Source organism: Dufourea novaeangliae, unplaced genomic scaffold (genome assembly GCF_001272555.1).
Source record: "Dufourea novaeangliae isolate 0120121106 unplaced genomic scaffold, ASM127255v1 scaffold48, whole genome shotgun sequence".
Classification (NCBI taxonomy): domain Eukaryota; kingdom Metazoa; phylum Arthropoda; class Insecta; order Hymenoptera; family Halictidae; genus Dufourea; species Dufourea novaeangliae.
This window is the reverse complement of record NW_015373938.1, coordinates 1979277-2007047: the sequence shown is the minus strand read 5'-3', so window position 1 is coordinate 2007047 and position 27771 is coordinate 1979277. Positions and strand designations below refer to the sequence as shown.

The 27771-nt window shown below is 32.7% G+C and overlaps 4 protein-coding genes across 6 annotated transcripts in view; 3 read left to right on the top strand and 1 right to left on the bottom strand.

Annotated features, from left to right (window-relative positions):
* LOC107185548 (CCR4-NOT transcription complex subunit 2) overlaps nt 1-998 on the top strand; it is a 6919-nt gene extending 5921 nt beyond the window's left edge. For all 3 annotated transcript variants that reach the window (XM_015573251.1, XM_015573250.1, XM_015573249.1), the window contains 4 exons: nt 3-264; nt 366-473; nt 566-791; nt 901-998. In XM_015573251.1, the coding sequence (XP_015428737.1) occupies nt 3-264; nt 366-473; nt 566-785 (590 nt within the window). In that variant the 3' untranslated portion in view covers nt 786-791; nt 901-998. The remainder of the gene's footprint in view (nt 1-2; nt 265-365; nt 474-565; nt 792-900) is intronic.
* LOC107185521 (malonyl-CoA decarboxylase, mitochondrial-like) lies at nt 779-5434 on the bottom strand. Its single transcript, XM_015573215.1, has 12 exons — nt 5335-5434; nt 4485-4615; nt 3722-3862; nt 3477-3617; nt 3116-3268; nt 2895-3048; nt 2262-2401; nt 2060-2195; nt 1780-1992; nt 1608-1713; nt 1362-1530; nt 779-795 (listed from the first exon to the last, which is right to left on the bottom strand). The coding sequence occupies exons 1-11, from the start codon at nt 5432-5434 to the stop codon at nt 1410-1412; spliced, it is 1536 nt and encodes a 511-aa protein (XP_015428701.1). The 3' UTR covers nt 779-795; nt 1362-1409.
* Nucleotides 5435-6345: 911 nt separating this feature from the next.
* Nucleotides 6346-10780, top strand: LOC107185611. The gene is made up of 7 exons (XM_015573336.1): nt 6346-6585; nt 6679-6842; nt 8620-8776; nt 8853-9440; nt 9519-9809; nt 9894-10129; nt 10669-10780. Exons 1-7 carry the CDS (start codon nt 6528-6530, stop codon nt 10705-10707), a joined length of 1533 nt encoding a protein of 510 aa, XP_015428822.1. The 5' UTR covers nt 6346-6527; the 3' UTR covers nt 10708-10780.
* A 2777-nt stretch (nt 10781-13557) lies between these two features.
* Nucleotides 13558-27080, top strand: LOC107185610 (regulatory-associated protein of mTOR). The gene is made up of 23 exons (XM_015573335.1): nt 13558-13916; nt 14022-14124; nt 15376-15617; nt 16505-16651; nt 16725-16918; nt 16995-17054; nt 17384-17484; nt 17569-17702; nt 17789-18172; nt 18266-18340; nt 18424-18681; nt 18768-18911; nt 19647-19902; nt 19998-20039; nt 20223-20368; nt 20626-20720; nt 20792-20900; nt 21492-21655; nt 21731-21901; nt 21981-22222; nt 24351-24515; nt 25922-26204; nt 26829-27080. Exons 1-23 carry the CDS (start codon nt 13758-13760, stop codon nt 27022-27024), a joined length of 3870 nt encoding a protein of 1289 aa, XP_015428821.1. The 5' UTR covers nt 13558-13757; the 3' UTR covers nt 27025-27080.
* The last annotated feature ends 691 nt before the right edge of the window (nt 27081-27771 follow it).

Sequence of the window (27771 nt, the reverse complement as noted above, 5' to 3'; positions counted from 1 at the left end):
AGGGAAAGTAACCAATATACCAGCAAGTATGGTAAAAGATCAGTTTGGAATGATTGGGCTTTTAACATTTATTAGGGCAGCTGAAACAGATCCCAATTTAGTATCATTGGCATTAGGCCAAGATCTAACCGCGTTAGGATTAAATCTTAATTCGCCTGAAAATCTTTACCAAAACTTTGGTGGCCCTTGGGCAGAAACACCGTGCCGACCTCAGGATATTGATTTTCACGTGCCGCCAGAATATCTTATTAATGCCGCGATCAGGTATCATTTCTTGTTGTAATTCAGTTTATTTTTATTATTTAATAGGTACACCTATGGCGAACGATTCTGATTTTATACTTTACAAATTATTACGATTCTAGAGATAAACTAGCGCCAGTTAAATTAAATCGGTATAAGGAAGATCTACTATTTTATATGTTTTATACAAATGTTGGGGATGTCCTGCAATTGGCAGCGGCAGCGGAGTTGTAAGTAAAAAATATTTCTTAATTCATTACTTTTTGTACTGGTTATTTTAATGTAGACTCGACGAATACTTTGTTTCGTTTAATTGATATAGGTATAGTAGAGAATGGCGATATCATATGGAAGAAAAAGTATGGATAACGCAAGCGCCAGGATTGGGACATGTAGAAAAAACATCAACATACGAACGTGGTACTTATTATTATTTTGATGCGCAAAGTTGGAGAAAAGTAGCAAAGGAATTTCGTTTGGATTATACAAAACTAGAAAGTAGACCTCATCTTCCCACGAACTTTCACCCAACCCAGCCTTGACTACAGGTACCTAAAGATAAAGATGAAAAAAGGGCAGAATTTGTCTTATTCTTTTTGTATGTTTCGATCGAAAAATATTTGTACAATAATGATAAAAAATCAATATTTATTTCAGATCTGCTTGCAGACTATTGTGCTGTCTTTAAGCTGGACAGGAAACAGCTATTGTATAAATGAACAAATGTAATAATCTTTAATAAAAACATAAAATTTGAAGAGTAGAAGTAATGAATCTTTAATTAACTGCTTGTTACCGAAAATGGAAATGAGCCTAATGTACATGGTAATAATGTAAAATAATGAAAGGCACTTAACATCTTTGTAATGTATATAAAAATTATAAACGTCTAAGATTAATGAAAATTTCGTTGATTAACAACGAAAATTTGCATATTCTTATAAACATTATATTTACATAATGTTTGTTTGTAATTTTGAAACATTTTGTAACGTTTTTTGTTTTTTTTCTTCAATCGTGTTTCACATTGAAACGTATAAATATTGGTTCAGTTCCATTTCAAATTGTTAAACTAGAAAATGATTCAACTGAGCAGTTTTTGTATTGTGTAATGTTACCAGATGTATATTGTCCCATCCAAAACCATTGATTTTTTCTTTGTAATTTTAATGTTTATTGAATAATTTGTCTTGCTGCGCAGAGAGATCGATTATATTTTCAGAAGCATTTATGAAATAATTTTCGATGTAATTTTGACTATTCTTTTCACTTTCATTTAGGTAATACCTGTTGACAAAATATAAACTTGAGATTACGAAATAAACGGAGTATTGTAATTTATATTAAATTTACGATTTTGTTACCTATAGTTCACCATAATACCACAACTATTCGCAACACCACGCGGTGAAGGATCAGCCAACCAATTTATTCTCCACAGAACAGCCCCATTGCGCAAATGAAAATTGGCTGTTGTAAAAATGAAATTCATAGTCTGAGATTCTCATTTAATTATTACAATTAAAATCAACGTACCAACATTATTCAAAGCGTAGTTTCGTCGTTTTTCTTTATATAAATACCAAGCACATGCTCGAACTAGCGGCTTTTCTAACACTTTACACAATTCTTCATCACTGGTCCACAATGAGTTATTAACAATTTTTTTCAAATTAAATACTATATTCTCTTCTTGTGTAACATTTTGTATAGATTTAATTTCTCCGTCGGTAAATATACAACATACATCTAGAAAATAATATCTGGCATGAAAGGGTATATTTTAATAATTTCTTTTGTTAATGTACAAAGTTACCTTGTTTCAATTTTTCAAGTAACCAACTTCGAAAATTAGGTATTGGCGATAAAGTTGATAATTCATGTATCATAGGAAATTCAGATATTACTTCGCTCGCCACTTCCTTTATTAGATAATTACCTAATTCGATACCCTGCAAAAATTATATTTTTTTTTTACATATCACTTAAACCTTCCGATATTTGTCTGGTTTACTTACACGTAATCCCTTTTGTGTAGAAGTTATCGAATAAAATATTGCTGCTTTTATTTTAGTCTTGTCTTCTTCTAGAAATGTTATAGCCTTTTTTGTATTACCAAGGATTCTGGTTTTTGCTTCTTCAATACCTTTTACAGTTACTACAAATTGATAATATATCGATGGTATAATTTATGTAATATATGGAATGTCACGTTTTTATACATTTGATACGTTTTATACGTTTTATATATTTGACCAAAAAACAATATTATAACATCATATGCCAGGGTTTCCCAAACTGTGTTTCGCGAAACACCAGTGTTCCGCTGAACCTGAATAGGTGTTCCGCGACAATTTGGAAAAGTATTATGATCAAAGTCATTAAGTGCTTTATTTATTCATATTTTTATGTTTATATTATATTATAGTTTTATATTTAAGAATAATTACTAAATAAATAATGTGTTTTATTAACATTTTTGTTCAATTTTTACTAGTAGGAATTACCCAACCTAAAAAATAAGCTAAGTGATCTATTAAAATTTCCGGGTTTGCGAAGTGTTCCATTGCAGAAAAAGTTTGGGAAACCCTACCATATGCTATTCAAAATTTGTTTAGATTATGTTCAACTTAATAATAGTTATTTCATACCAGGTATTACATCGCATAATGCTGTATGTAACACAACAAGAGGTTCTCTTGGCATAGACGGATGTGTAAATATATAACATCTCCTATAAGGTCCAACTCTTTGTTTCAAGTCTAACCAATTTTTTACAGGATGTATTGCTTCGTAATCTGAAACCTTTACAGAGAAATAAATTAAATAGCTATTAGAATTATTTGTTCAGTAATTACAGAAAACGGTTTACCTTTTGCAATATGTCACACGCAGTTTGCCAAGTTACTCTCTCTACATGCAGAAATCCAACTGAAAACCAGAGTAAGAATAAATCTCGTAATGTCCTATCTAACTGTTGTATCGTAACATTTTCATCTGTTTCTTGGGTTTCCAACATTAAGTCCTAGCAAAAATATTTATACAAAAATAAATAAAAAATTGCAAGAGTCATTCGTAAATTCCTAACAGATACACGAAGTTAGTATCTATTTTTCCATACACGGAAAATGTTTTCTTGTACGTATTCTTTTGAGTGCAACATTTATGAAATAAAATTTCAAATTAAATTCGTTTTATTAGTACCAACTATTTTATTGTTGTAAACTCCTTACTAAAATATCTGTCCTCAAATCGACAAGAAATTTTACACCACATTCAAGTCTCCCAATGATAAGAAAAAGCCATTGATAATCTGGTATAAGAATATTTTTTAAGTTCCGTTCGAAAGAAAGTAGGCGTAACTTATTGTCAGGCTGAAACAAAATTATACATTATTATTAAAGTTAATGGGATGCCAAGTTTGAAGAAAACAGGTTGCTGCATAAAAATTAGATATACGAATGAACAACACACATACCTCTGTAGAAACCAATTTCTTTGCCACATTATATATTTCATTATGTCGAACTGCATACTTAGCTGCTAATGCACGTAAAAGTTGTTGTTTATCTTCTTTTTTACTATCGTAGTATCCAATACATAATGTACGAGCTTTATTCTAAAAGACCTTTAATATTAATATATTATACAACCGAAACATTTTTTACTTATAGTAAAATCAACAATGAAAATGTAATCTCAATAGATGGGATGTTACCGAACTGACAATAGAACATAAGATGATATCATTCTGTGTGAAAAAAGATAAGTTAAAATTGTAGAATAAAAATTTTTTCATGGAATACTTTGCTTTGAACTCAATTAATATTAAAAATTTAATATTGACATTTGTGCACTTGCATTTTGCTTAATTCTTGTGTCTATTTATTATTAATTACTTCCACTTGGTTAAAGTTTATAAACACTGTATGGTATTATAACAATGGTATGGTATTATCTGTTCTCTACAATAATTCATATAAATTCATAGTTACAAGATAATAAGATCTTTTACGAATTGTACAACCTGCTCAGTAATACTCTGCACATATTTAGCAGTAAATCTGAAGTAACAGATTTATAATTCGACATTATAAAATATATTTACACAATAAGTAATCTAAAACAGGTATCGTGCACTTTATTAGTAAACACAATAAAGTATTTTAAGCACTTGATTTTCTTTCTTTAAATGTTATACTACCAAGATGACAATCACATTTTAATTTGTTAAAACTAACCTCAATAATCCAATTACTAACGTTACTATTTTTAAATTTAAAAACTTCTTTCAATTGTTCTTCGAGAAACATAACATTTTTGCAGGCTGTTTCTTGACAAAACAAACGTTTTGAAATTATTACTTTGCACTCTGAAATAAATTTGGTATTACGAGTAACGCTTAAAATTTTTAAAGAAATTTTCGTGGTTAACATTTTTAATTGTCATTAAACGTAATGTATAAAGTGCATAATATTTTAAATTTTATATAATAAGTCAAACAGATTTTTGAAGGACAATTCTATAGATATTACTCTTTCTTGACACGAGTATGTATGAAATTAATTATCTTTTTTATGATAACATACAATCTATTGAAAATTAGTGGCAGATTTATATCGAAAACCTACTTATCATTTACGTATCGGCTAACTATATTGTTACATTTAAAGATAAGCACGTCATTGCACGTCACAAGAAACGCGTAATTTCTGCAGGAACGTATTATTAGAATATACTATAGGCTAGAAAAAGGAGCAGTTCCTAAAATTTTTAGTTATAATTTTTTATTTAAATTTTGCTTGATGAATCACTGATTTATTAGGGAAGGTCAAGCATGTATTTGAACACTCAAAATGTTTTATTTTGGACTTTTCTAAATTTATTATTAAATTCTTGTAAAATCTCTACGTAATATGTATTGCCGAAATGGGGAGAATATTATATTGCCAATTTGGTCACTAAGCTCCTTATAACGAAGAAAATGTGACAAATCTTTTTCAAACTGCACCGCGAACAACTCCAATCATCTACAAAAGCCAATTATATGTCCAAATACTTTATCTATCCTGTATCTTTATATACTCAAACCATTAAGATGGTACGTCATGTCAGCTATAACTATATATTTGTATACAAACATCAATCCACATAGAAATCCCTGATTTTCTAATTGTGATATACTATTCATTGTATCATTTGCAATTTCGGATTTTGAAAATATAACTATATAATTTTTTGTGATTTGCGAAGAATCGTTCTAAAGTTTCCCGCGCTTAGAATAGTCAGCGAGTTTCTACGTGCAGTGGCAAATCATGATACGCAGCATTATTTTTTTTTAAAAACAACTTTAGTTTCCGATGATTTAACGAGAGACTACCTCAAACAAGGTTAATAATTGTCAACCAAAAAATTTCAGTGCGCTAGTCGTAAAACATCATGAAATAAAAGACGATGCGATTCTTTTCGCGGTAAACAATCGTATTAGTCGCGTGTCTCACCGCCATGGCAGCGGCGGACGATACAATGGTGGGGGACGGATTTGTACCCCGCGTACAAATGCGGCTTGCGCTAGGGAAAAAAATGGCGTAGGGAAACGGCCTCCTACCACTTGGTATTGCGAATTAATGAAATTTATGCCAAATTAACATCCGATTCAACATTTATTTCAGTATTTGAAATAAATTTACCATATGGTAGGAGGCCTTTCTCTTACGCCACTTTTTCCCCTAGTGGAAGCCGCTACTGTATGTCCAATCTTATCTCTAAAGAAACGAACTGGGCACCGCTGGTTTAAATTTATTTTATTTTTCACCAGAATGGAACTGCCATAATCGTGTTAACCAAGTTTAAACGTTCTTTACAATTTGCGAGTAAAATCATACATTTCTTCCCATCACATAGAAATTTTTGTCACGGGTGATGATGATTCAACAATGGTGGCTTCATCTAGAGAACATTATCTGTCATGAATCATAGTGTCGAAGTGAAATGTCAAATTTGAGCATGTATACTTATGGTGGTAACAAAAAACGAGAGGAGAAGTAGAACATGATAAGAACCTTTATATAATACTTACTTCTTTACATCCTCATACATTTTGTGATCGATGTGATAAGTTGTGAAAAATGTGTGTAAAAATGATACAGTTGGCTATCATCAATGCCAAGATGCTGTTACAGTCAGAGCCATTATGATACACGTTTAATTGCAGATCGATTAAAAACAAACTCACGGAGTGTAAACACTTTTTAAAATAAATGTAACGTCTATCTGTGCGCAAAATGCAGGTAGTGCATTTCACCTGGGGTCTTCTTTGGTTTCTTCTATCTACTTTTCCAGGTATTTTCGACCAACGTTTTAATTGCGATTGTTCTTTCCATTTTGTAATTACGCGTTCCTTAGGTGCGTAATATGTGATTTTTGGTGTTACAGTTAATGCTGCCAAATACAACATTACATTGTCTAACGATGGCCCTGTGGTGTTAGGTGGAACTATTACATTTAAAGCTGATTTTTTTGAAAGTAATGGTGAAAGACCATCGGGTACTTTTAAGTATCAATGGAGAGATAATGCATTATCACCCCATGAATACGAGGTTAGTATAGCTCGTTTATATTTTATGGAGAGGAATTACTATTGTAAACTTGTATCTCTACAGTAAATTTTATGCAGTCAGTAGTATTATCATTGTTCATATACATTTTTTAGTAGTTTTTTATGTAATTAGTAAGTATGACAATATTTATTAATATTAACAGTAATATTGATTTTATGTGGATAATAGCAGTGAGTTGACATAATACTGACATTGATCTGGATATTTTGATCCTTGAGCATCAATATTGCCGAGTCATAGGATTACCAATAGTAATTATGATACATATAATCACTGCATTATGTATGTTTATGCAAATTGTCATTTCTGTAGGTCATTTTGTAGAAACTACAGTAAAAAAGATTGGTAATAGTGTACAATTCGGTTGGTATTTCCAATTTTTTTCAAACTTTAATATGTTAAAAGGGGTTGTCTAAAAAGGCAAAATATCGCAAACAATTATAAGTACCATTAATTTCAAGTTAGCACAACCCAAAATATCACTATAAATGCAGATTAAGTGAAAGAACATGAGCTGTAAACAGTAAAAAAGAGGATTAATTGTTTATTTTTAAAGCATTACACTGATCAGAGTTAGTTAGAGCTAGTTTAGTAAAAAATAATGATTTTCAAAATTGTTTGCGACATTTTTTTAAAATGATTGTTTTGCCTTTTTAGAGAGCCTCTTTCAACACATTAAAGTTTGAAGAAAATTGGAGATACCGACCGAATTGTACGCTATTACCAACCAATTTATTTTAACAAATAGATTGAGTTGCAATTATAATATAAAAACTATAATAACCACATATATGCATATAATAGAACAGTGTATGTGAGAGGAAGCAAAACAAAGTAAAAGAAGCATTTTTTCTCTTTTATATTGTGTTTGCATATTCAGGTTTGACTTGTTAAGTAATAATTAAGTATAGTCAATGCATAAGACACAGCAAAGTTATATACCTTTTTGGGTAAATGTAAATGATTTTTTATACTTATTTACAGGAGTTTAAGATGAGAAGCTAGTGAAGTTCATGTATGACCATAGAAAATGTTTCATTTGAAATTCAGTTTCTATTAATTTCACTATAAAAATTGGTGTCCTTAATATTGGATATTGTACATAGACCTAAGCCTTGACTGGGCATGTAATACGTTTTACTTAGGACTTGTTGCATTAATACATGCTGGTTTAGAGAGCTAATTTAATGCATTTACTGTATCTTGTCCTATAATTGTAAAAAAAATTATATTTTATTTGGAAAATTTTCTATTCAATAGTTTCTATAATTTACTTAATATATTTATCACATAGTTTCTTAAATTCATGTTGACAGCTTGAAACCATTTGCTTTCTTAAAAAATTTAGTTTAATTTGCATTATCGAAGAGTCATACAATAATTAAAAAAATATATATCAGAATATAGAAAGAAGTAATAATAAGGTTGCTTCTTACTGTGCAGAAAAATTAAAGAAAGTATTGTATTGAATGCATTAGTCTTGTATTATAGAAACTAAATTTCCAGGAGGTATTACATTAATACATTGACAATAATATCAAAGTTTAAATAATAAGCTTGTGCATGGTATTATTACACTGTTAATAGTGTTTGAAGTTCTTGGTCGTAAAAGATAACATGTTAACCCTATCGGTACAATTGTCAACAACAAATCGTGCAGAATCATTTTACTAGTAATATGTGTATGATATGCTACATGTTATTTGATTTCGATTTTTCAAATTTTAATATCGTACACTTGTGTGCCTTTTTATAGACAGAGGGAACATCAAATACTACAACATACTGGAGTATAAATTATCCACGTGAAAATTATAGCGTTGGGATATATGATGTGGAGGTAGTAGTTAGCAAGCAAGAAATTCTGTGGTGGGAACGTAAAACCAGTGTTCGTACCTCATTTTATGTAACAGGTATGTTAAGAAGCTTAGATAATTCTATAGTTATTTCTATGTGTTATACAGTTTCTAATCTACTATATTTCCGTAGAATTTCTTAATGGTGATGTTGAAATCATACAACCTAATAAAACAGTGGGAGATGAATATGTTTCTACAGCATCGGAAGCAAATATGACGATAAATGTACGCAAAGGAGATGCAGATTATTTGAAGACAGCGACAACAGTATCCACTTACTGGTTTATAGACTGCAGATATTACGGTCAAACAAGTGATCTGAACATCCTTTATAATTTCACAAATCCTGACGTATCGCACCTTTTAGAAGCACTAGTAGTTGCATCATTCGAACCACCGACAACTCTACCACCTCCAATAACAACAACAGCTACAACTGTCTCACTTCCTACAACCGAACCAAATGTTACAATATCAAATATTACTACAGAAGGAGTAGTAACTACTGTGTCGTCGAATTCTATTGTAACAGAGAAACCAATATCGACAAGTGTGTTGACGTCTGTACCTCCTAATGTACTAACTACAGCAATCACGCCAAATAATGACATTACCAACATAAGTATTCATGTACCTTATATTTGTTCGAATGCGACTATAATTCCTCCAGATCCTGATAAAACTTATGGGCACTTCACCAAAAGAATTAATGTTCGTGGTAAGCAATATATATCACACTGGTTTTCAACGAGTGTTCACCGCGAATAGTTATATTTTATATTTCGTAAAATTGTAGCGCCTATAATGAATGTAACAGTGGAGGGCACGAATTGGATTCAACCGTGGGACATGTTGTCCCTGAATGTAACCTGTAAAGGTTCAGGACCTTTTTACAAGTGCCTTCACTTTCAGCGAGGAAAGTACAATGTCACTGGTAATGAAACGTGTGACAGTGTTGTTCAGTTGAATTCTTGTAATTTCTCAATCATTCATTATTTTTTGGAGCCCAGTGTGTACACAATATTAATTATAATGAATAATGATGTCAGCAAACAAATCTATCCTTTGACAATAAACATTTACAAAGGTATGCCATTGGAAATATTAGCATTGCGTTATTATTTAATTATGAAATTCAAGGATTTTTATACGCATGCATTGTATGTTACAGTGACTACAAAACCACAATTATCAGTGATCGTTGTGCCTGTCTCTTGTTCACTTGCCGCTGTAGTCCTAATTGTTTTCGGCATTGCGTATTATATACAGAGCAGGGCAAGATTTACAGTGGAAGTTGCAGACTTTGATTTTGGTCAAAGTAATCCGGAGATGGAATACAAAACGTTCACAGAACGATTACGAGATTCATTTAATAACACCATAAGACCAGGAAACAAACGGATAAGTGTACGCCGACCCTATTATGGCAGCATGAATCACTAACAAGTACAAATTGTGCAAACTATGTAACCTTTGATTGCCATTTGGAATTTCCATTGCACTTTGCAAGGAATCAATCTCATTGTTTTTTCTTTGTTTTAACACATTAATTAACACTTGCACACCGAATGCCGGGTCATTTTTGCATCATGTGTTGTTTTCACGGATTCATACCAGCTTAAACAGGTCCTTCTTTTTTCTTATCTTGTTTCTCTGTGGAATTCAGACTGCGGATTTCATATGTTTATAGTATATATGTATGCCTAAAACTTGGTGTAGTTAAAAGTTTTTTTTTTTACTTTGAAATCTGATGAAACTCTAAAAAAATTAATTTCTATTCGATTCCAATTTTTGCAAAGTAGTGTATAAAAATTTGTGTTTGCATGAATATCCGCAATCTAAATTGTTAAAGATAGCATGCATATTGTTACATGGTAGAATATATTGTATTAGAGATCATAATTCGTCGAAAATAATTCATTGAAGTTTTACGAATTTCCTTTCAGGGTTACAAGCATCTCAGTAATCCTGAACCTCTTCAATGATTTTGGAAGTGGAAAAATATAAAATTATCGAATAAACATTATAAAACTTACAGAAGATACAATGAAACTAAAGCGGGGAACTGACTAAAATGAATTGTAAAATGGTTCTTGGTATTATATCGTACAGTATTTTTAGGTATTAAATAAAACATAATCTGAAGATTCACGTGGTCACGTAACTTAATGTGCATCTGAACAGTTCATGGATGGAAACAAGATTGTATATAGCAAAACAAGTAAAGATTGTATATATGTAGGCTGTGAACTATAGTTTGCAAGGGAATATCAATGTCGTCTTTGACATTTTATGAATGTGAAATTTGGATGTTCTTTTTTAGAATTGTGATTTTAAAGTTCTGTAAAATTCTAAGAGATATGTACTACGTGTTTATAATCGATTTAATTATTTTAGATTGGATTTATCAATCATGATTCTTATACTAGAAGTGTCTTCTGAATATGTATACAGATTAATTTTTAAAGAAAATTGGTAAAATAGGAAAGTATGTTAATGTATATGAGTAATATAATAATACAAGTTTCTTTTGTATGTAAATACTTTTACACGCACATGTGCGCATGCACGCATCGTGTGTGTGCTTACACACACATGTATACGTACATAGTATTACATGTATCTAGAACAGCAGTTCTTAACATTATGCTTACCATGGACGCCCTTAAAAAAAAGAAATTGTCGTGAACCCCCAAGGTTTAAGTCTTTGTTTTTCTTCTTTGTTCTTATGATGCGTGTATTGCGTCATAGTAACAAATATCACATGCTTTCTCTCAGTCTACAGGTTCAGAACTGTTGATCTAAATAGAGTATATTATAATATAAATTATTTAGGTAAAATATACTACAAAAATCAAAGAATAAGGCTTTTAGTTATAACAATTTGTTAATTAGTATTTAACGAATAAATCTGTTCTTGTAAAAATTTCCCCTTTTACTTTTAGTTTATTTTATTTGCTTTTAAACGAATCTGGTAAATTTATTGGAAATGAAAATAAGAAATAATATTTCGGTCTATTATTATTAAATTATTAATACGGAATATATCCATTCATTTGAAATACGAATAATTTCAAATACCAAACTGATTCAGCAAATAACGTTTGAAATATAAAACTTCGTAGTATTGGGTTAAGTCATAAAGAACTTGGTCATGATTCAATTTATTTAGGGTGAGACAATAAATTTGTCCACTTTAAACTTCGTTATTTCTAAAGATTCAAACAAGTATTCTTTATAAAACTTGCATGATATCAAGAGGGATGTAATACGTATGCTAGCAATCGTGTTGTAATAAATTTGTAGTAGGTAAAGGCGCCTTAGACCTAAAATAGACGTCTTTAAGGCGTCATGTGCTATCTCGGTATGCTATTGCAATAAAAAAAACTCAGTATAGCATACCATATAAAAAAATGAAAGTATCGCCGGTCTGGTCTGTTGATATCGTGTACAACGTGTATAAACAAAATCTTGTCAGAGCTCTCAAAATAGCAAGGATATTCTAAATGGGAACAGTTATATTCTCTGAATTCGTGAAATCCTGTATCACCCAACTTCAGCATCTTCAATTATCTTCGTTTGTAATGAATTCGAAAAAGTTTGTAGGAAAGGATTTTGTTATTTCGAAGGGATAGAAGTTGTCACGAAGAAATAGAATTTTTAATTATTTCAATATATTGTTCAACAGAAACATTCATCGTATTGAATGCATACTTATTCTTCAATATCTTATCAATTGAACACTCTTTAGGTTGAATTCCAATGGCGCGAAACTCATCTGTAGGCTCAACAAACTTTGACAAATTGTTAGCAACAAACTTCAACAAAATTGTTTAGTGAGCGCATATTGACTAATCGAGCCAAAGCATACACGGTCAATTTGAAGTAAATCCTTTATGATCCATGGGAGTGGATCCACAAACATATTCAAACTGAGCCAAGCTAGACTCGATTTCCTTTGATTCGTTAACCGACGGGAAAGTCGAGTCCAAGCTGATGATTACCACATAAAGGCTTATAATTATTTATGGAAATAATAATATAATACACTGTATATTGTGTAATTAGTTATTTTTACCAAAATCAAGTAATAAATAAACGTCTCATCAAATAAGGAATAATTTATTTCTTGAAATAGGGTATAGTTTGGTTTTCGAGAAGGTTGACTTTGAAAATTCACTTAATACAGAATCCTCTCGATTATTATCTTCCTTGTTCTACATGATTATTGTCCAGGCGTTATCCCCACCACTGGAAGGGGGGGCATGAAACCTGTGAAGCGCATACTTTGTTGGCCCTCTGCTTTTGTTGCCGACGCTCCGATTTCGGGAAAAAAATCAATTTACAAGGGTCTGAAACATTTCTCCCTATTTGATTATTGTCCCAGCGCGAACCCGAGTTTGGGACGATAATCGAGAGGTGTCTGTACATGTACGTCTGATTGTCATCATTATTATGTACAAGAAGTAAATACATTAAGAAAAGAATAGATACGTCATTCATATGTCATATTGAGTAGCATATAAATTTAGCCATTATTCAAATCATATTTTCTCGAAACCAAAGCTTTAAATAGAAATATTAATTTTATGTTTTAGATTTACTTTTGCACAAGGAATCAGCTCATATATATATTTCTGCCATCATTACTGCCGTACACTACGTAAACATTTAGTGGTTTCCTTGAAACACTATTTTCCCCGCCATTGGTTTGTACCATTATTCAAACGTAGTTGAAAAGTTTTAAATAACGCGGGTAATAAACGACGCTATCTGGATGCTCCTTTACGATCAAATGATCTCTACGCTTCGCAAGAGTTTATTGGTAACGCCGTGAGAGTAAGATGGCGGCCGATGAAGTAAACTTACGAAACTGTGCTCCGTTAAAATATATTTGTGCGTTTGTTGGCTATTGAATATTGTCAGTTGATAGCTCGAATTCACGGTCACATGATATCGGTGGTGAATCATTCGTAACTGACGCGTGTCCCTCGTAAAATCACGACAGAAACTTTTTCCAAGTCACGGGCGTACAATGTCAGTAACTGCCTCGAAGCCATGCCACGAGGAAGAGAATTCGAAGTTGACAGAGGAGGACGATTGGAAAATACAGCTCGCGTTTTGCAAGCCGCGGCACACGGCGACGATCGAGGGCGTCAACTGTATCACACAGACATGGAGAATGAAAGAACGGGTTTGTTTTTTTTCCTCCTTATATTCGAGCTCGGTTGTCGCGATCTCGGAGAACTACGTATTTAATTCCACGCGATGGTTTCTCGAATTAATCGTTTTTTTCTAGATGAAAACCGTGAGCGTGGCTCTAGTTTTGTGTTTAAACGTCGGCGTCGATCCGCCGGACATTGTCAAGACGCAACCATGCGCTCGCCTCGAGTGTTGGATAGGTATTTATTCTGGTTTATTTACATCCCACAATTCCCGCTGCCATTCCCATTATATAATGGAATTTTGAGGTTATGCATGCGTATGACAACAGTTCCTAAATGAATGTCACTTTGGATGATAGCTACTAGGTGGCGCTAAATTTATCATTAATTCGAATTTTCTGTGTTTTGTTCTTATTTGTATCGGGGATTATGAAAAAGATCTAACCGGGGGTATCATTTAAGTGTAATCGCCGCCGATTTTTACAGATTTTGGCGAAGAGGTAGTCATTGAAAAATATTTTCTTAACTGCTGACATTCATATCTAGGGGGTCAAAACAGCCCTTAAATTTGGTGTGAAAAAAACATTTTCCTGAATATCTCGTAAATTATTCGACATAGAGAATATTTATTAACAAAAATTTGTGTCGTTTAACGGTAAAAATAACTACATCAGCAGTTTTTCGAAATACCAATTTGTTTAACAAATATATTGAAGATTCGTAACATTTTGGATATTTTTCTTATTAACTGTTGTTCCATTTTCCCGTAGATTTGTTAAGAGAAACTGTAGACCAATAAAAGAAATATGAGTTCCTTAAAATTTTTAGTTTAAAGTTTAAGGGCTGAAACGGTAGGAATACATTAAGCATAAGGTTGTAATATTTTTCCTTGTAATATCGGTCTACAATTTCTCTTAATAAATCTATGGAAAATGGAACAACAATTAGCAAGAAAAATATGCAAAAAGTTACTAATTTTCGATATATTTCTTAAACAAATTGGTATTTCGAAAAACTGCTTATGTAGTTATTTTAACTATTAAAGAATATAAGTTTTTGTTAACAAATATTTTTTCTATATCGAATAGTTTACGAGATATTAAGGAAAATATGTTTTTCACCTCAAATATCAGGGGCTATTTTAAATCCCTATATATGAATGTCAGCAGTTAAGAAAAATACGTGTCAAATATTTTTCTATGTACTATCTTTATGCCAAATTGTATCAAGATTAACATGTTATACGTAACTAATGTCCCCAGTAAGTTATACACTTTTCATTTTTCGATATTTCAATTTTAGCGTCTTGCATGTGAATTGAATTCTGTATGATGATACAGCTATCAATGTCATTAAGCAGTTCAAATCTTATTTTCTTTTTTTCAAATAGCATTCTACATTGTTATAGTGTAGATTGATACAACAGAAAGCAAATGAAATATTCACTTTGTAAGTTTCTTACGTTTAATGTTTCTATTAATTTCACAGATCCTTTATCGGTAAGCCCACAAAAAGCTTTGGAAACTATAGGTTCCAATTTACAGAAACAGTACGAACGATGGCAGCCAAGAGCTCGTTACAAACAGAGTTTAGATCCTACTGTAGAGGAAGTAAAAAAGTTATGCACTTCTTTGAGACGTAACGCGAAAGAAGAAAGAGTATTGTTCCATTATAACGGTCATGGTGTTCCTAAACCTACTAGTAACGGTGAAATATGGGTATTTAATAGGGTTAGAAACACATTTCTTTAATGAAAGTATAAAGCAACTCTGTGCGCATAAATAAAGTCAGATACTGTTTTTCTCTTCCTATTAAATAGTGCAGTGATTGCCAAATAGAATAAAGACCATATACTTTGGAAACTGTATTGAATCTTAGTAGCACATGTATATGTATAATACAAAGTTTCTTCTAAAAGTTTAATGGAAAAAATTAATATTAATCCAAATATTTCTGCGATCAATATATTGAAAATTCATGCTACACATTTTGTCCAGTAGAGCTGTATGTATTATTCAGAATGTTGTAGGAAAACGTATAGAAATTAATGTATTATTTTGTTTTTGTAATTTGACACGTGTGAACTGTATAAATTATTCAGTATGTAATTAGTATTATATAGGTGGACCAAGACGAGTGTTATTCTATATGCGTAAATATGTCGAAGATATATATAGAATACAATTTTTTCGTATGGTGTATCGTTTCAGATAATCGAATTGGAAAATGTTCTGGATCAGCGAACATATGAATAATACTTTGCTAATACGTCTGTTCCTTACATTCCAGTTTTACTTATTGTCAGCACGAATACATACGTGTTGCATGAATTTTCAAAATTGAACAAATGTCACCTTCTATAAACTTACCAATTTTAGTACGTGCATATTTAATCTTGCATGTTTTACATGTTGTAATATAATAGTTACGTTTCAAAGAAAGTACTATATGATCTTTATTAGTCGTTAATAAAATCAAATTTAAGGAACGATTCTAAGGTACTCATTTGTTATAACATTTAGTTAAAAAGAGCCATTTGACTTTGTCTATGCCAATAGAATTGTTTCATAATTTAATCATTTCGGGGAAATGCTTCAACACAGAATTCTTTTTATAGACGTACACGCAATACATTCCTTTGTCTGTATATGACTTACAGACATGGATGGGAGCTCCTAGTATCTACGTATACGATTGCTCTAACGCAGGTATTATTGTAGAGTCTTTTCAGCAGTTTGCAGAACAACATGAGAAGGAATACGAGGTAGAAAAATCCTGTAAATATTTTGTTGAAGGTAATGGTTAGGCGTAAATATATTCGAAATGTTGCTTCCCAGATGGAAAAACAGGCGGTGCAACAGAATCGTGCCACTGGGGTCACTACATTCGGAAGCACCACTGTACCATCGTACAAAAATTGTATTCAATTAGCAGCATGCGCAGCTAATCAGATTTTACCTATGAATCCAGATCTACCTGCTGATATATTTACCTCGTGTCTTACAACTCCGATAAAGATCGCATTGCGATGGTAAGGATATAAAAACAAATATTGCGAATAGTTCATTCTTCTTAAAGAACTGATTTGTTTTTTTTAATTTATGCAGGTTTGTGATGCAAAATACGTCGAAGTTGGTACCGAAAATATCATTAGATTTAATCGACAAGTAAGAACATTCTAAACATTTCCAGAACTATATAACGATAAGCATAATTTATACTTTTCATTCAGAATGTAACTAGATAACAGAAACGGTTGTAGCCTGGAAGTTTGATAATTCTCGGAGATTACAGAAGTTCACTATAAAGTTTTAAAAGAGACGACAAACAAAATGTTAATTATTAATATTTGAGTAAGCTGCAGGTAGTTGTATAATCTATACGCATGGTTACATTCTGACTGAAGGAAGATCGTATTATTTCCTAGAATAAGAATCTCTCTGAAATATAGCATTGGAAATGGTTTCTGTTGCAAGATAAATGAAATAAATTTCAGAATTCCAGGACAATTAACCGATAGAAGAACAATGTTAGGAGAACTTAATTGGATATTTACAGCAATTACCGACACGATAGCATGGAACACTTTGCCAAGAGGTAAATTGTTGCTTCATAGTTATTTCCATGTAATCAAAACGTCGAACAAAAAGTAGTATACAATAAATATATTTGATTTTCTAGATTTATTCCAGAGATTATTCAGACAAGATTTATTAGTTGCTAGTTTGTTTCGAAACTTTTTACTCGCTGAAAGGATACTTCGATCGTACGATTGCACTCCAGTTTCTTGTCCAAAGTTACCACCAACTTTTCAGGTAAACACAACTTCGTATAATTGTCGTATTATTAAATATTCGTGACTGTTATTTCATCAATTAATCGATTTTTCCTATGAATCTAGCATCCTATGTGGCAAGCATGGGACTTGGCACTTGATCTCTGTTTAGCACAATTACCGTCTATTCTAGAAAACGAAGATCAGTTTGTGCACTCACCTTTCTTCGAAGAACAACTGACAGCCTTCCAAGTATGGCTCACTCTGGGTTCGAAGAATCGTAACCCTCCGGAACAACTGCCAATAGTACTTCAAGTCCTGTTAAGTCAAGTACATAGACTAAGGGCGTTAGAATTATTAGGGCGTTTTCTTGATCTCGGCCCGTGGGCGGTAAACCTGGCTCTTAGCGTAGGCATATTTCCATACGTTCTGAAATTACTTCAGAGCAACGCCAGGGAATTACGTCCCCTGCTTGTTTTTATCTGGGCGAAAATTCTTGCGGTTGACAGTGTAAGTTTCAATTTCTTACGCTTGAAAACATAATTTACACTCTTATTGAACAACCATTTCGAATGAATTTACACACTGTGTATGTATTTACAGACATGTCAAGGAGATCTCGTACGAGACGGAGGGCACAAGTATTTTTTATCTGTCCTTCAAGATACTTCTGTCCCGGTATTGTCGTATTCCATTCTATTCATCGAGAAGATTTCGAAAAGTGCAATCTTTTTATATGACTTTGCTTCGTTCTATTTTAGAGCGAATACAGAACGTTAGCGGCATTTGTATTGGCCAGTATCGTGAACGATTACCGGCAAGGTCAGGTGGCTGCTAATCACGGTAGCCTTGTTTCGATTTGTCTGGAACAACTTGGGGATTCGAACTCGTTGTTACGTCAATGGCTGTGCTTATGTCTTGCGAGGCTTTGGCATAATTATGACAAAGCGAGGTGGTGTGGCGTTCGAGATATCGCACACGAGAAACTGTTTACGTTATTAAGGGATTCAGTTCCTGAGGTAAAAAATGAATATATAATTTTATTCTTGTGATTCACGTGTCACCTTGCATCGAACGATACTAATTAACTGTAAAATTATCGTAGGTTCGAGCAGCTAGTGTTTACGCTTTGGGCACATTCGTAAATAGTGTTACAACACGAAGCGAACATGCAAATAATATCGATCAGATCATCGCTATAACGCTGATTAATACTGTATCTCACGACATGTGCCCTTTAGTTAGAAAAGTATGTGAGTTTGTTACATAATTGAGTACAATTACAGTATATACAGGGTGTCCCACGGAACTGGAACAGGCTTACCTCCTAAACGGTTGGGAATAGAAGAAGATGTTATGAGTAAAAGTTAAATGGTATCAGACGGTGCATAATATGCAATTAATTTTATGTACTTTTGTGCATCGGTGCATCAGAAAAATGCAACTGCACTTTTTTTTTAAATGGAAACCTATGTTTTTGACTGCACCAATCGATGCAGTTTCTTATGCTCTACATAAAAGTACTAACATACTTATGCCCTAAACTTAGTCGTGAGGACGTTATCGAAGCTTCATGTTTACAAACATTGTAATGGAATATAATGAAGGTACTCCGGAACACTTGCCGAGAGACCGAAATAAGTCAGAGAACTTTTACCTTCGATAACTTCCTAACGAATAAGTTTAGGGCATAAGTATGTTAGTACTTTTATGTAGAGCACAAGAAACTGCATCGATTAGTGTAGTCAAAAACATAGGTTTCCATTTTAAAAAAAAGTGCAGTTGCATTTTTCTGATGCACCGATGCACAAAAGTGCATAAAATTAGTTGCATATTATGCACCGTCTGATACCATTTAACTTTTACTTATAACATCTTCTATTCCCAACTGTTTGAGGTACAGCCTGTTCCAGTTGCGTGGGACACCCTGTATATATAGATACGATCGTTTTAATGCAAACGCACAATATGAATCGCTTTACAGGAATTAGTAGTAGCGCTTCAATGGATGGTTTTACACTTCGAGAATTCCTTTGTAACTTTAGCTTTGGCCGAAGAAAATAGCCGTAAAGACCTTGTCGTCGAAACATTCTCGCCGTTTAGTGGAATGAGACGCATTAGTTCCAGGGATAGATTAAAAATGCTCTCTCCTAATAACACGTACAGCGTAGACAGTACGGATGGATTTGGAGGGGATCGTATTAAGAGAGTGTCGTCTTCATCGTCTATTAGTAGTTTAGGTAAGTAACTGTGCCTCGGGTCTGATTAGAGTTACCAGCTTTCTACTGTCGGATTCTGGATAACAATTCCTTATATTGTTTCATTCGTGTGCCAGGAAATAATTGGGAGTTCGTGAGGAAACCTTGCGAGTCACTTGGTAATAATGATTGGAAATTCCATTGCATGTTCGTACATAGTTCATCTTTCATTTTTAGATATTCGTTTATACTTTGCTAATGCTGATTTCATTGTTCTATTGTCTAGAAGCACATTATATCGTACAATTTGGGTGTGGTTAATGTTCAACGGAGAATGTAATGAATTCTTGTTTTGATTATAGGACACAGTTCGCTGGGAAATTTACCAAGTCTTTCCTATGGTAGTGTTTACATGAAACTATGGCATGGGCTGTGCAACCTTGACAATGATCCTCATCCTGCGGTTGCTGCTATGTCTCAAAAAGTGACTAATCACATTCGAAACCAAGTAAATATGGTTCATTAGTAACATATATATATATTACTGTGACATTAGGTACATTTACACGTTCGCTCCCGGCTCGCACGCCGGTTTAGAATGGACGCTTTAAAAGACGTATTTGCACGGACGTTCCAATCTGTCAATTTTAACCTATCCTCTCAGTTTGATGTGTAACATTGACAGATTGGAACGTTCGTGTAAATACACCTATTCTTTCACTATGAAAATTCCTCCGAAAAACGATGTAACGCTTCTTCTTGCAGGTGAAAGAATCTGCCATACCGAAAGAAGGAATTGAAATGAAAACATCGTCGTTGTCTCTTCCACCGTCTCCGTCGAATCGCACAACTTACTTAAGGTTAGTTGATGTACAATTAATTTCATACTATTTATGAACAATTTCATTTTATCTATTTCCATTAAATTAAGCAATAGCAAAGGGGAATCACCGCCCACAGTAAATTCTGGAACAGATCTCTTGCGTTCCTCGAGACTACCGTCACACACCACTCGATCAAGGAAACCAATTCCTAATACGGTAAGAATAAAATTGTACTTATTTTTATAAAAAATATTTCATTAATATGTGAGATTTATTTCCATTAGTGGTTGGAAGACGCAAAAACATTAAGAAAGTTCATATATTCATTTTCGAACTCGAGTAGTCTACAACTACTTGTCTTTATAGGAAGTGTTCAGAATGTTATATTAAAAAACAAATGTTTTTTTTATAAAATGTAAAAAGTATATTGAATGTACTGAGCAGTATGAAATTCTGGTTTCCGAGTTAGATACTGATATCGAAAATCCTTGCTATATTGTCCACCATTTTGAAAATAAAAATATAGTTTTAAAGTTTAACTGCTAATTGCTTCTTCAAGGGTGCAAATACTCTACGTGTGAACAAATTTCTTAGTTATATACATTACATTTCATATTTATAAAAAGATAAAGACTAATAAATATATAGAAGACATTCCGCCTAACAAATATTAAATATATGAATTGTTTGAGTTGTAGATTAAAATATTCCTTTAGTAATATCCCATTGGAGTTGTTTTCTGACTTTCTCAATAATTTCTATAAGATAGAAATGCTTGTCCTCGCATATTTCATATTTTTATTACAGATATCAGAGGAAGCTGACGAAGTAGCTGGAATCAAAACACCACTAACAACTTCACAGTTCGTCGAATGGAGTTGCGCTCAGTTTGCTCAACCTGTCAGTGTAGAAATTGAAACTGAATCAATGAATGACATGGAAAGCAGAGCTCATTACGAAAGAGAGTGGAGGTAAGTCTGATAATACTGTGGAATCTTGTACAAGCACTTTTATTACCAAATAATATTGCAATCTTGAACATTCAGGTATCTAAGAAACAAAAGACATAGACGCGAAGCAAAAGAAGAACAACTACGAGCAGTACAAAGTAGAGTAGAGTCACAAATATTCCATGCAAGATGTCCCCATTCCCCGGAGGTCTTAACGTTTCATCCCTTTGAACCTCATTTGGCTGTGGCATTGAAAGATTTCGTTGGGTATTTATTGTTCACTGTTTTATTGTAACACCACGATTCTGTCGAAAGCAGCTCTATTAATATAATTATTTGCCTATAGAGTGTGGGATTTTCAGACTGGTACAAAGTTAACTTATTGCCCAAGTCGCGGGAACAAGGCATCGCGCGTTACAGCTCTCGAGTTTATCAACGCCCACGATGTTACTTTGTTGATGACTGGATCTGACGATGGCTCGGTTAGAATTTGGAAAAATTATAGCAGCACGCTAAGCCGTGATCCAATTTTACTTACCGCTTGGCAAGCACTGGCTGACATACAACCAGCGACGAAGACCACGACCGGTGCGTAGCCGTTTTCTTCTAAAAGGGGTAATGCAATGCAAACAACGAATAATTAGGGCACGTTCGGGATGTTATTTAAAAATCAGATATGAATTTAAAACTTATCTTGCTGTCTCTTGTATATACAGGGTGGGGCAATAACTATGTCCACTTTGAATATTGCCGTTATTTGTAATAATATGAAAAAATGTTATGTACAAAACTTACACGGTATAGAGGGTGGCATATTGTGACACAAACATTTTCTGCGTAGGTGAAGGCATAGAGGAGATTTCAAGGTCATCTCTATTTTTTTAATGGAATGCTATGTTTTTTTTTATCGCGATGTGATAGCCGGTGTTGAGACGACTTCAGCGAACTATCATTGAAGGTCTTGCAAGGTCAAATGTGGTAGTACAATATACTTTCTTACACTACAAGAGATGCTCGAAGTGGTGACCGTTTGCGTCAATGCAAAGTTGCAATCTTCTTATCGCTGCATCACGTGCAGGTCTTATCGTTTCTGAACTTATTTTAGCACCTGCTGCAATTATCCGTTGCTTCATATTTTCTGGTGTAGTGGGTACTTCTTGATAAACAGCATTTTTCAATGCTCCCCAGAGAAAAAAATCTAATGGGGTTAAATCTAGAGAACGAGGTGGCCAAGAAACTAATCCTCCACGTCCTATCCATTTATTTGGGTAAAGTTCGTTCAGTGCATCTATTACTCTCCGAGCATAATGTGCATTTTCTAATAATGTCCGCTATGAAATAATACAGCATGTGCTAGAATAAGTTCAGAAACGATAAGACATGCACGTGATGCAGCGATACGAAGATTGCAACTTTGCATTGACGCAAACGGTCACCACTTCGAGCATCTCCTGTAATGTAAGAAAGTTTATTTTACTACCACATTTGACCTTGCAAGACCTTCAATGATAGCTCGCTGAAGTCGTCTCAACGCCCACTATCACAGCGCGATAAACAAAACATAGCATTCCATTAAAAAAAATACAGATGACCTTGATATCTCCTCTATGCCTTAATCCACGCAAAAAATGTTTGTGTCACAATATGCCACCCTCTATACCGTGTAAGTTTTGTATATATAATTTTTTCATATTATTGCAAATAACGGCAATATTCAAAGTGGACATAGTTATTGCCGCACCCTGCATATTGTAGTATTGTGTCCTCGTAAAATTAATGGTCTATTGGGATCGTCTATTCATGTAACCGCCGTAAGGGACCCTAACATACCTAGAAGCGGCCTGAATCTCAGACTACAAACGTCATTTGTGAATCGATATTTAAAACTTCTGTTTACAATATTTCATTAAAGCTACATGGTATTTAACCTTTGTCACCTCCACCCAATAGTAACTACTGTATTGGTAAATATTAAACTGTAGGTACTAAGGACTAGAATACAAACTTTTTCCGTGACTGCTGCAAGTTATATATTTGTAATTACTAAAATTAATTTACAACGTATATGAGATTTACCGGATATAATAGTGATATAAGCATTGTACGAAACATACGAAAATTTTGTATTTCTACAACCTTTTTTCCAAATGCTATGGTATTACAATATTTTTACTATATATATATATGATATTACACACTTTTTATAGAACTGAAAAAGAAGCGATGTTTCATAGAAGTTACGCGTTTCGTGATTCTATACTAACGTTAAATATTAACTATTTAACTTAAATATTCTCTAGAAAGTATATATTCAATATCATCAATAAATTTGATGATTTTCCATGTCTGCTTTAGATATGATAAGTGACTGACATTTTTCTTTTACTATTTTATTTCTTATACTAGTCTTGTAATGAAAAATACATATACTATTTTAAACAAATTTGTTAGTACTAGATGAGTAAATACATTTTCCTTTTTCTTGCACCGAATAAACAGAAGGTATTCTTTTGGATTATAAATAACTTTCGTTACATACAGAAGAAATATATTGTATGATAAGTGAATAACACTGACAATAATATGTATTGTATGTTGAAACGTAGCTGTCTTTCTTTTCATGTGTTGTATTTTTTTCATGTTTACGTTACATTATGTCCGAAAATAATTAACTATGCATTCTATAACTTGGTGCGTTAATTAAAACTTTTTGCAGCAACAGCTGGTTTAGTTACCAAGTGGGAACAGAAATCGCTTACTCTAGCTGTGACGGGTGACGTTCGCATTGTTAGGCTCTGGGACGCAGAGACTGAATTAAAGAAACAAGACATACCTACAGGTGCTGATTGCTGTGCTACGTGCATTGATGTTGATGGTGTAGGTCAGTCATTCGTACATTCTACGTTACATTTACTAAAGACACATTTTACAATAAAAATAAAAATAAAGTTATATTGCATTTGCTCTATTACAATACAACTAACTACATGTTGGCATGTTTGGTAAGAAAACAAATTTAAAGAAAAAATCCTATGAACGTGTCAATTATATGTGTGTTCAATTTATACAGTCTTTTATTTAGATATCCGTATTACAATTATACATTTTTTCCGCAATACAGTCTAAACAGAACACCTTGATATATCTGTTGAATTTTAAATTTCATAAAAAATGTATAAGACACAAGTAATATGGTTCTAGAGGTTATGAACTTGATAAACCATATGTAATTCTTTTTCTTAAGTCGAATATTTCCATATTATTACGATTACCAATAGATATATTTTTATTATTATATAATATGATTCGTTGAAATGGCTGTGAATTTTAAAATGTACAATTAGAAAAACAAAATCCTAAATGGTAAACTTATATTGGTTGTATTAAATATTCGATATAACGTTTGAATAATTTAATCTCAGTATATTCATAGAAAATAATCTGAAGAGAAAATTCTGTTTACTAAGTTTGTTCCTTAAAACCATGTAACTTGTGTCTATCGAGTCTTTTTGCTAGTCTAGAGACTATTAAAGGGTCAGTAGGCGGAAAAAAGAGTGTTCTTTGGGAATTTTTTTCTCAAAAACTATAAGACCGTTTTAAAAAAATGTAATAAATGTAAATAAGGTAATTTTTTAATTTAAAAATATTTATTAGTAAATAAATGGTGAGCGATCTCCCGGATGTCTCTTCACAAAAAGTGGTCTGCTGTGATCATTGTAACTTCGTAACGGTTCATTTGAAATTAAAAATTCAGTAAGATTTATGTAATGGAAGAACCAATCTTGTTCAGGAACGTGGGGTTTTTCGAAATATTGATTAGGAACAAAATGGCAAATATTTTCCTGAAAAAGTGCGATTTTCACCTAAAAATCACTCGTTTTTGGTCAATTAAAAAAAAGTATGGAACGAAAAGAAAAGTCCTTCGTTCAAGGACAAGTTTTTCTGATTTGAAATAAGGCGCAAAAGGTTTCATGTAAATCGACAAAGTAGTTTTCGAGAAATATTGATCACCGCTTTGAAAAATGTAGTTTCGAGAAAAACGCGTTTAAAGTTTCAAGTCAAGCTTACACTTATATAAAATCTTCATTTTTTAACGCCTGTAACTATGTCACTTTTAATTGGATTACCTTGAAACTTGCATAGAATATTCTCGAGATGTTGTACTTAAAGAAAATATAGAAAGTGAAAAATCGATTTTTTGAAAATTTCTGACTGAGCATGACCCCTTAATTACTACGTGCAGTTTAAAGAAAATTGAAGGAACAAGATGTTTGAAAATATGTACAGGTGCAATGATGGCAGTGGGCTGCGGTGACGGTTCCGTTCGTTTATTCGATCGAAGATTACCTCCATTAGAGTCAAGAGTTATGATCTGGAGAGAGCACACAGCATGGGTGTTGGAGACATCTTTGAGAAAATCTGAGAGATCGGCGCCACAACTGTTCACTGGGTCATCGTCAGGGGACATTAGAATATTTGATCTTAGGAAAAATTCGTCTGTAAGCACTGTACAGATAACGCAAGGTATTACAGCATTGGCAGCGCATGAAGTGGCTGATATTTTTGCTTGGTAAGTCTCGAATACATTGTATTTCCTTTAACAATTAATTCCTAAGTTTCTAAATGCCATTGTTTAATTTTTTTTAATATACTATCAATAAGTATCGTTCAAAATGATGTATCGTTCATTACAAGAAATAGTAGAAAATCTCATAAATTACTCCATTAAGGATATTTAAGTATATAATGGATACTATTGACAAACTTATTTTTTAGATTTGTTAAATAAAAACAAATACAGCATTTCATTTAAATGAATTTATTTAACATAAAAAATGTTAATCTTCAATACAAGGATAAAAAAACATGTATAGATCTGTCAGGTTTTTTTATTAAAATCAATATATCCTGAATTCAAAATTTAATAATTTTATAATATCACATTATGTTAGCAAATGAAATAAGAAATGCGTTAATAACACAAAATATTTTTAATGTTCACTTTTACTGTTTGATGTACTTCTATTTTTTATTACATTTAGTTGAAAGTAGAAGTAAGTAATCGATGAAGAGTTTTAACATTAAGCAACAAAGGATTTTTGTCTGAATTCTCTCGTTTCATATTTTCTTGTACATCCAAAGTTTGACGTGCAACAATACGAGTTTATAATATTATTTATTGTTCTTATTTCAGTGGGTCGACGAATCACTGTATAAGTATATATAACACAACGGGTCATCATTTAAATACAATAAAATTCCATGAAGGATTTATGGCTACACGTATCAGTCCAGTAAGTTGTTTAAGCTTTCACCCTTATCGTGTAGTTCTAGCAGCTGGATGTGTGGACAACACTATCACAGCGTATGCGTCCGAATCACGCAGATGACTAACAGAGATGGAATTGTTGTAAAATTATTTTCATAAATACTTACACATCCACGGTACTTGATAATTCTCAGCGTTATTAGTCATTAAGGGGAAACGCTGAGGGCAAGGCACCAATGTTTGGTTTAAAATCAGAATGTGAACTCTTTATTCTTCGGGTCATTTGTCGTTTTTCTGGTTAATTTTGATTCTCGTACGAAAAGACTATTTTTCGAGAATTATTTCGTATAGAAGAACGAATTAATAATTTCTGCGACGTGGTGTCAGTAGAATAACCAAATTCTCTCGAGACGACCAAAGAAAGGAATGATACGTCCCTGAATGTACACGGGCAATGTAATTTTAACAAAGAAACACACAGTCGAGATTCGGTGTTATTGAAAAATAATGATGCATAATATATGCAAATGTGATGCGACGAAAAAGAGATGAGTGTATGTACGAGTGTGTTTAATATTTAATAAAGCTTGTATCCTACGCAAGGGAGTAACCTTGAGTACTGTGCCATGCGAGATTGGTTTCGATGGATTTGAAGGGTGATTCGCGTAACTAGTATAGCGATAAAGAGGTTAATTCCCTTCATGTACATATTAATTGATATGTTCTATTCCTGATTTTTAATTTTTCACTAAAAAAGAAAGGAGTTACCTAAAAGAGAGTAAAAAAATTTCTTCGAGCACTCTTTTCCATGTCATGATAAGTAGAGCATTTTAGAATTGATGGGAAGGAAATGAAGGGCAACATGTTT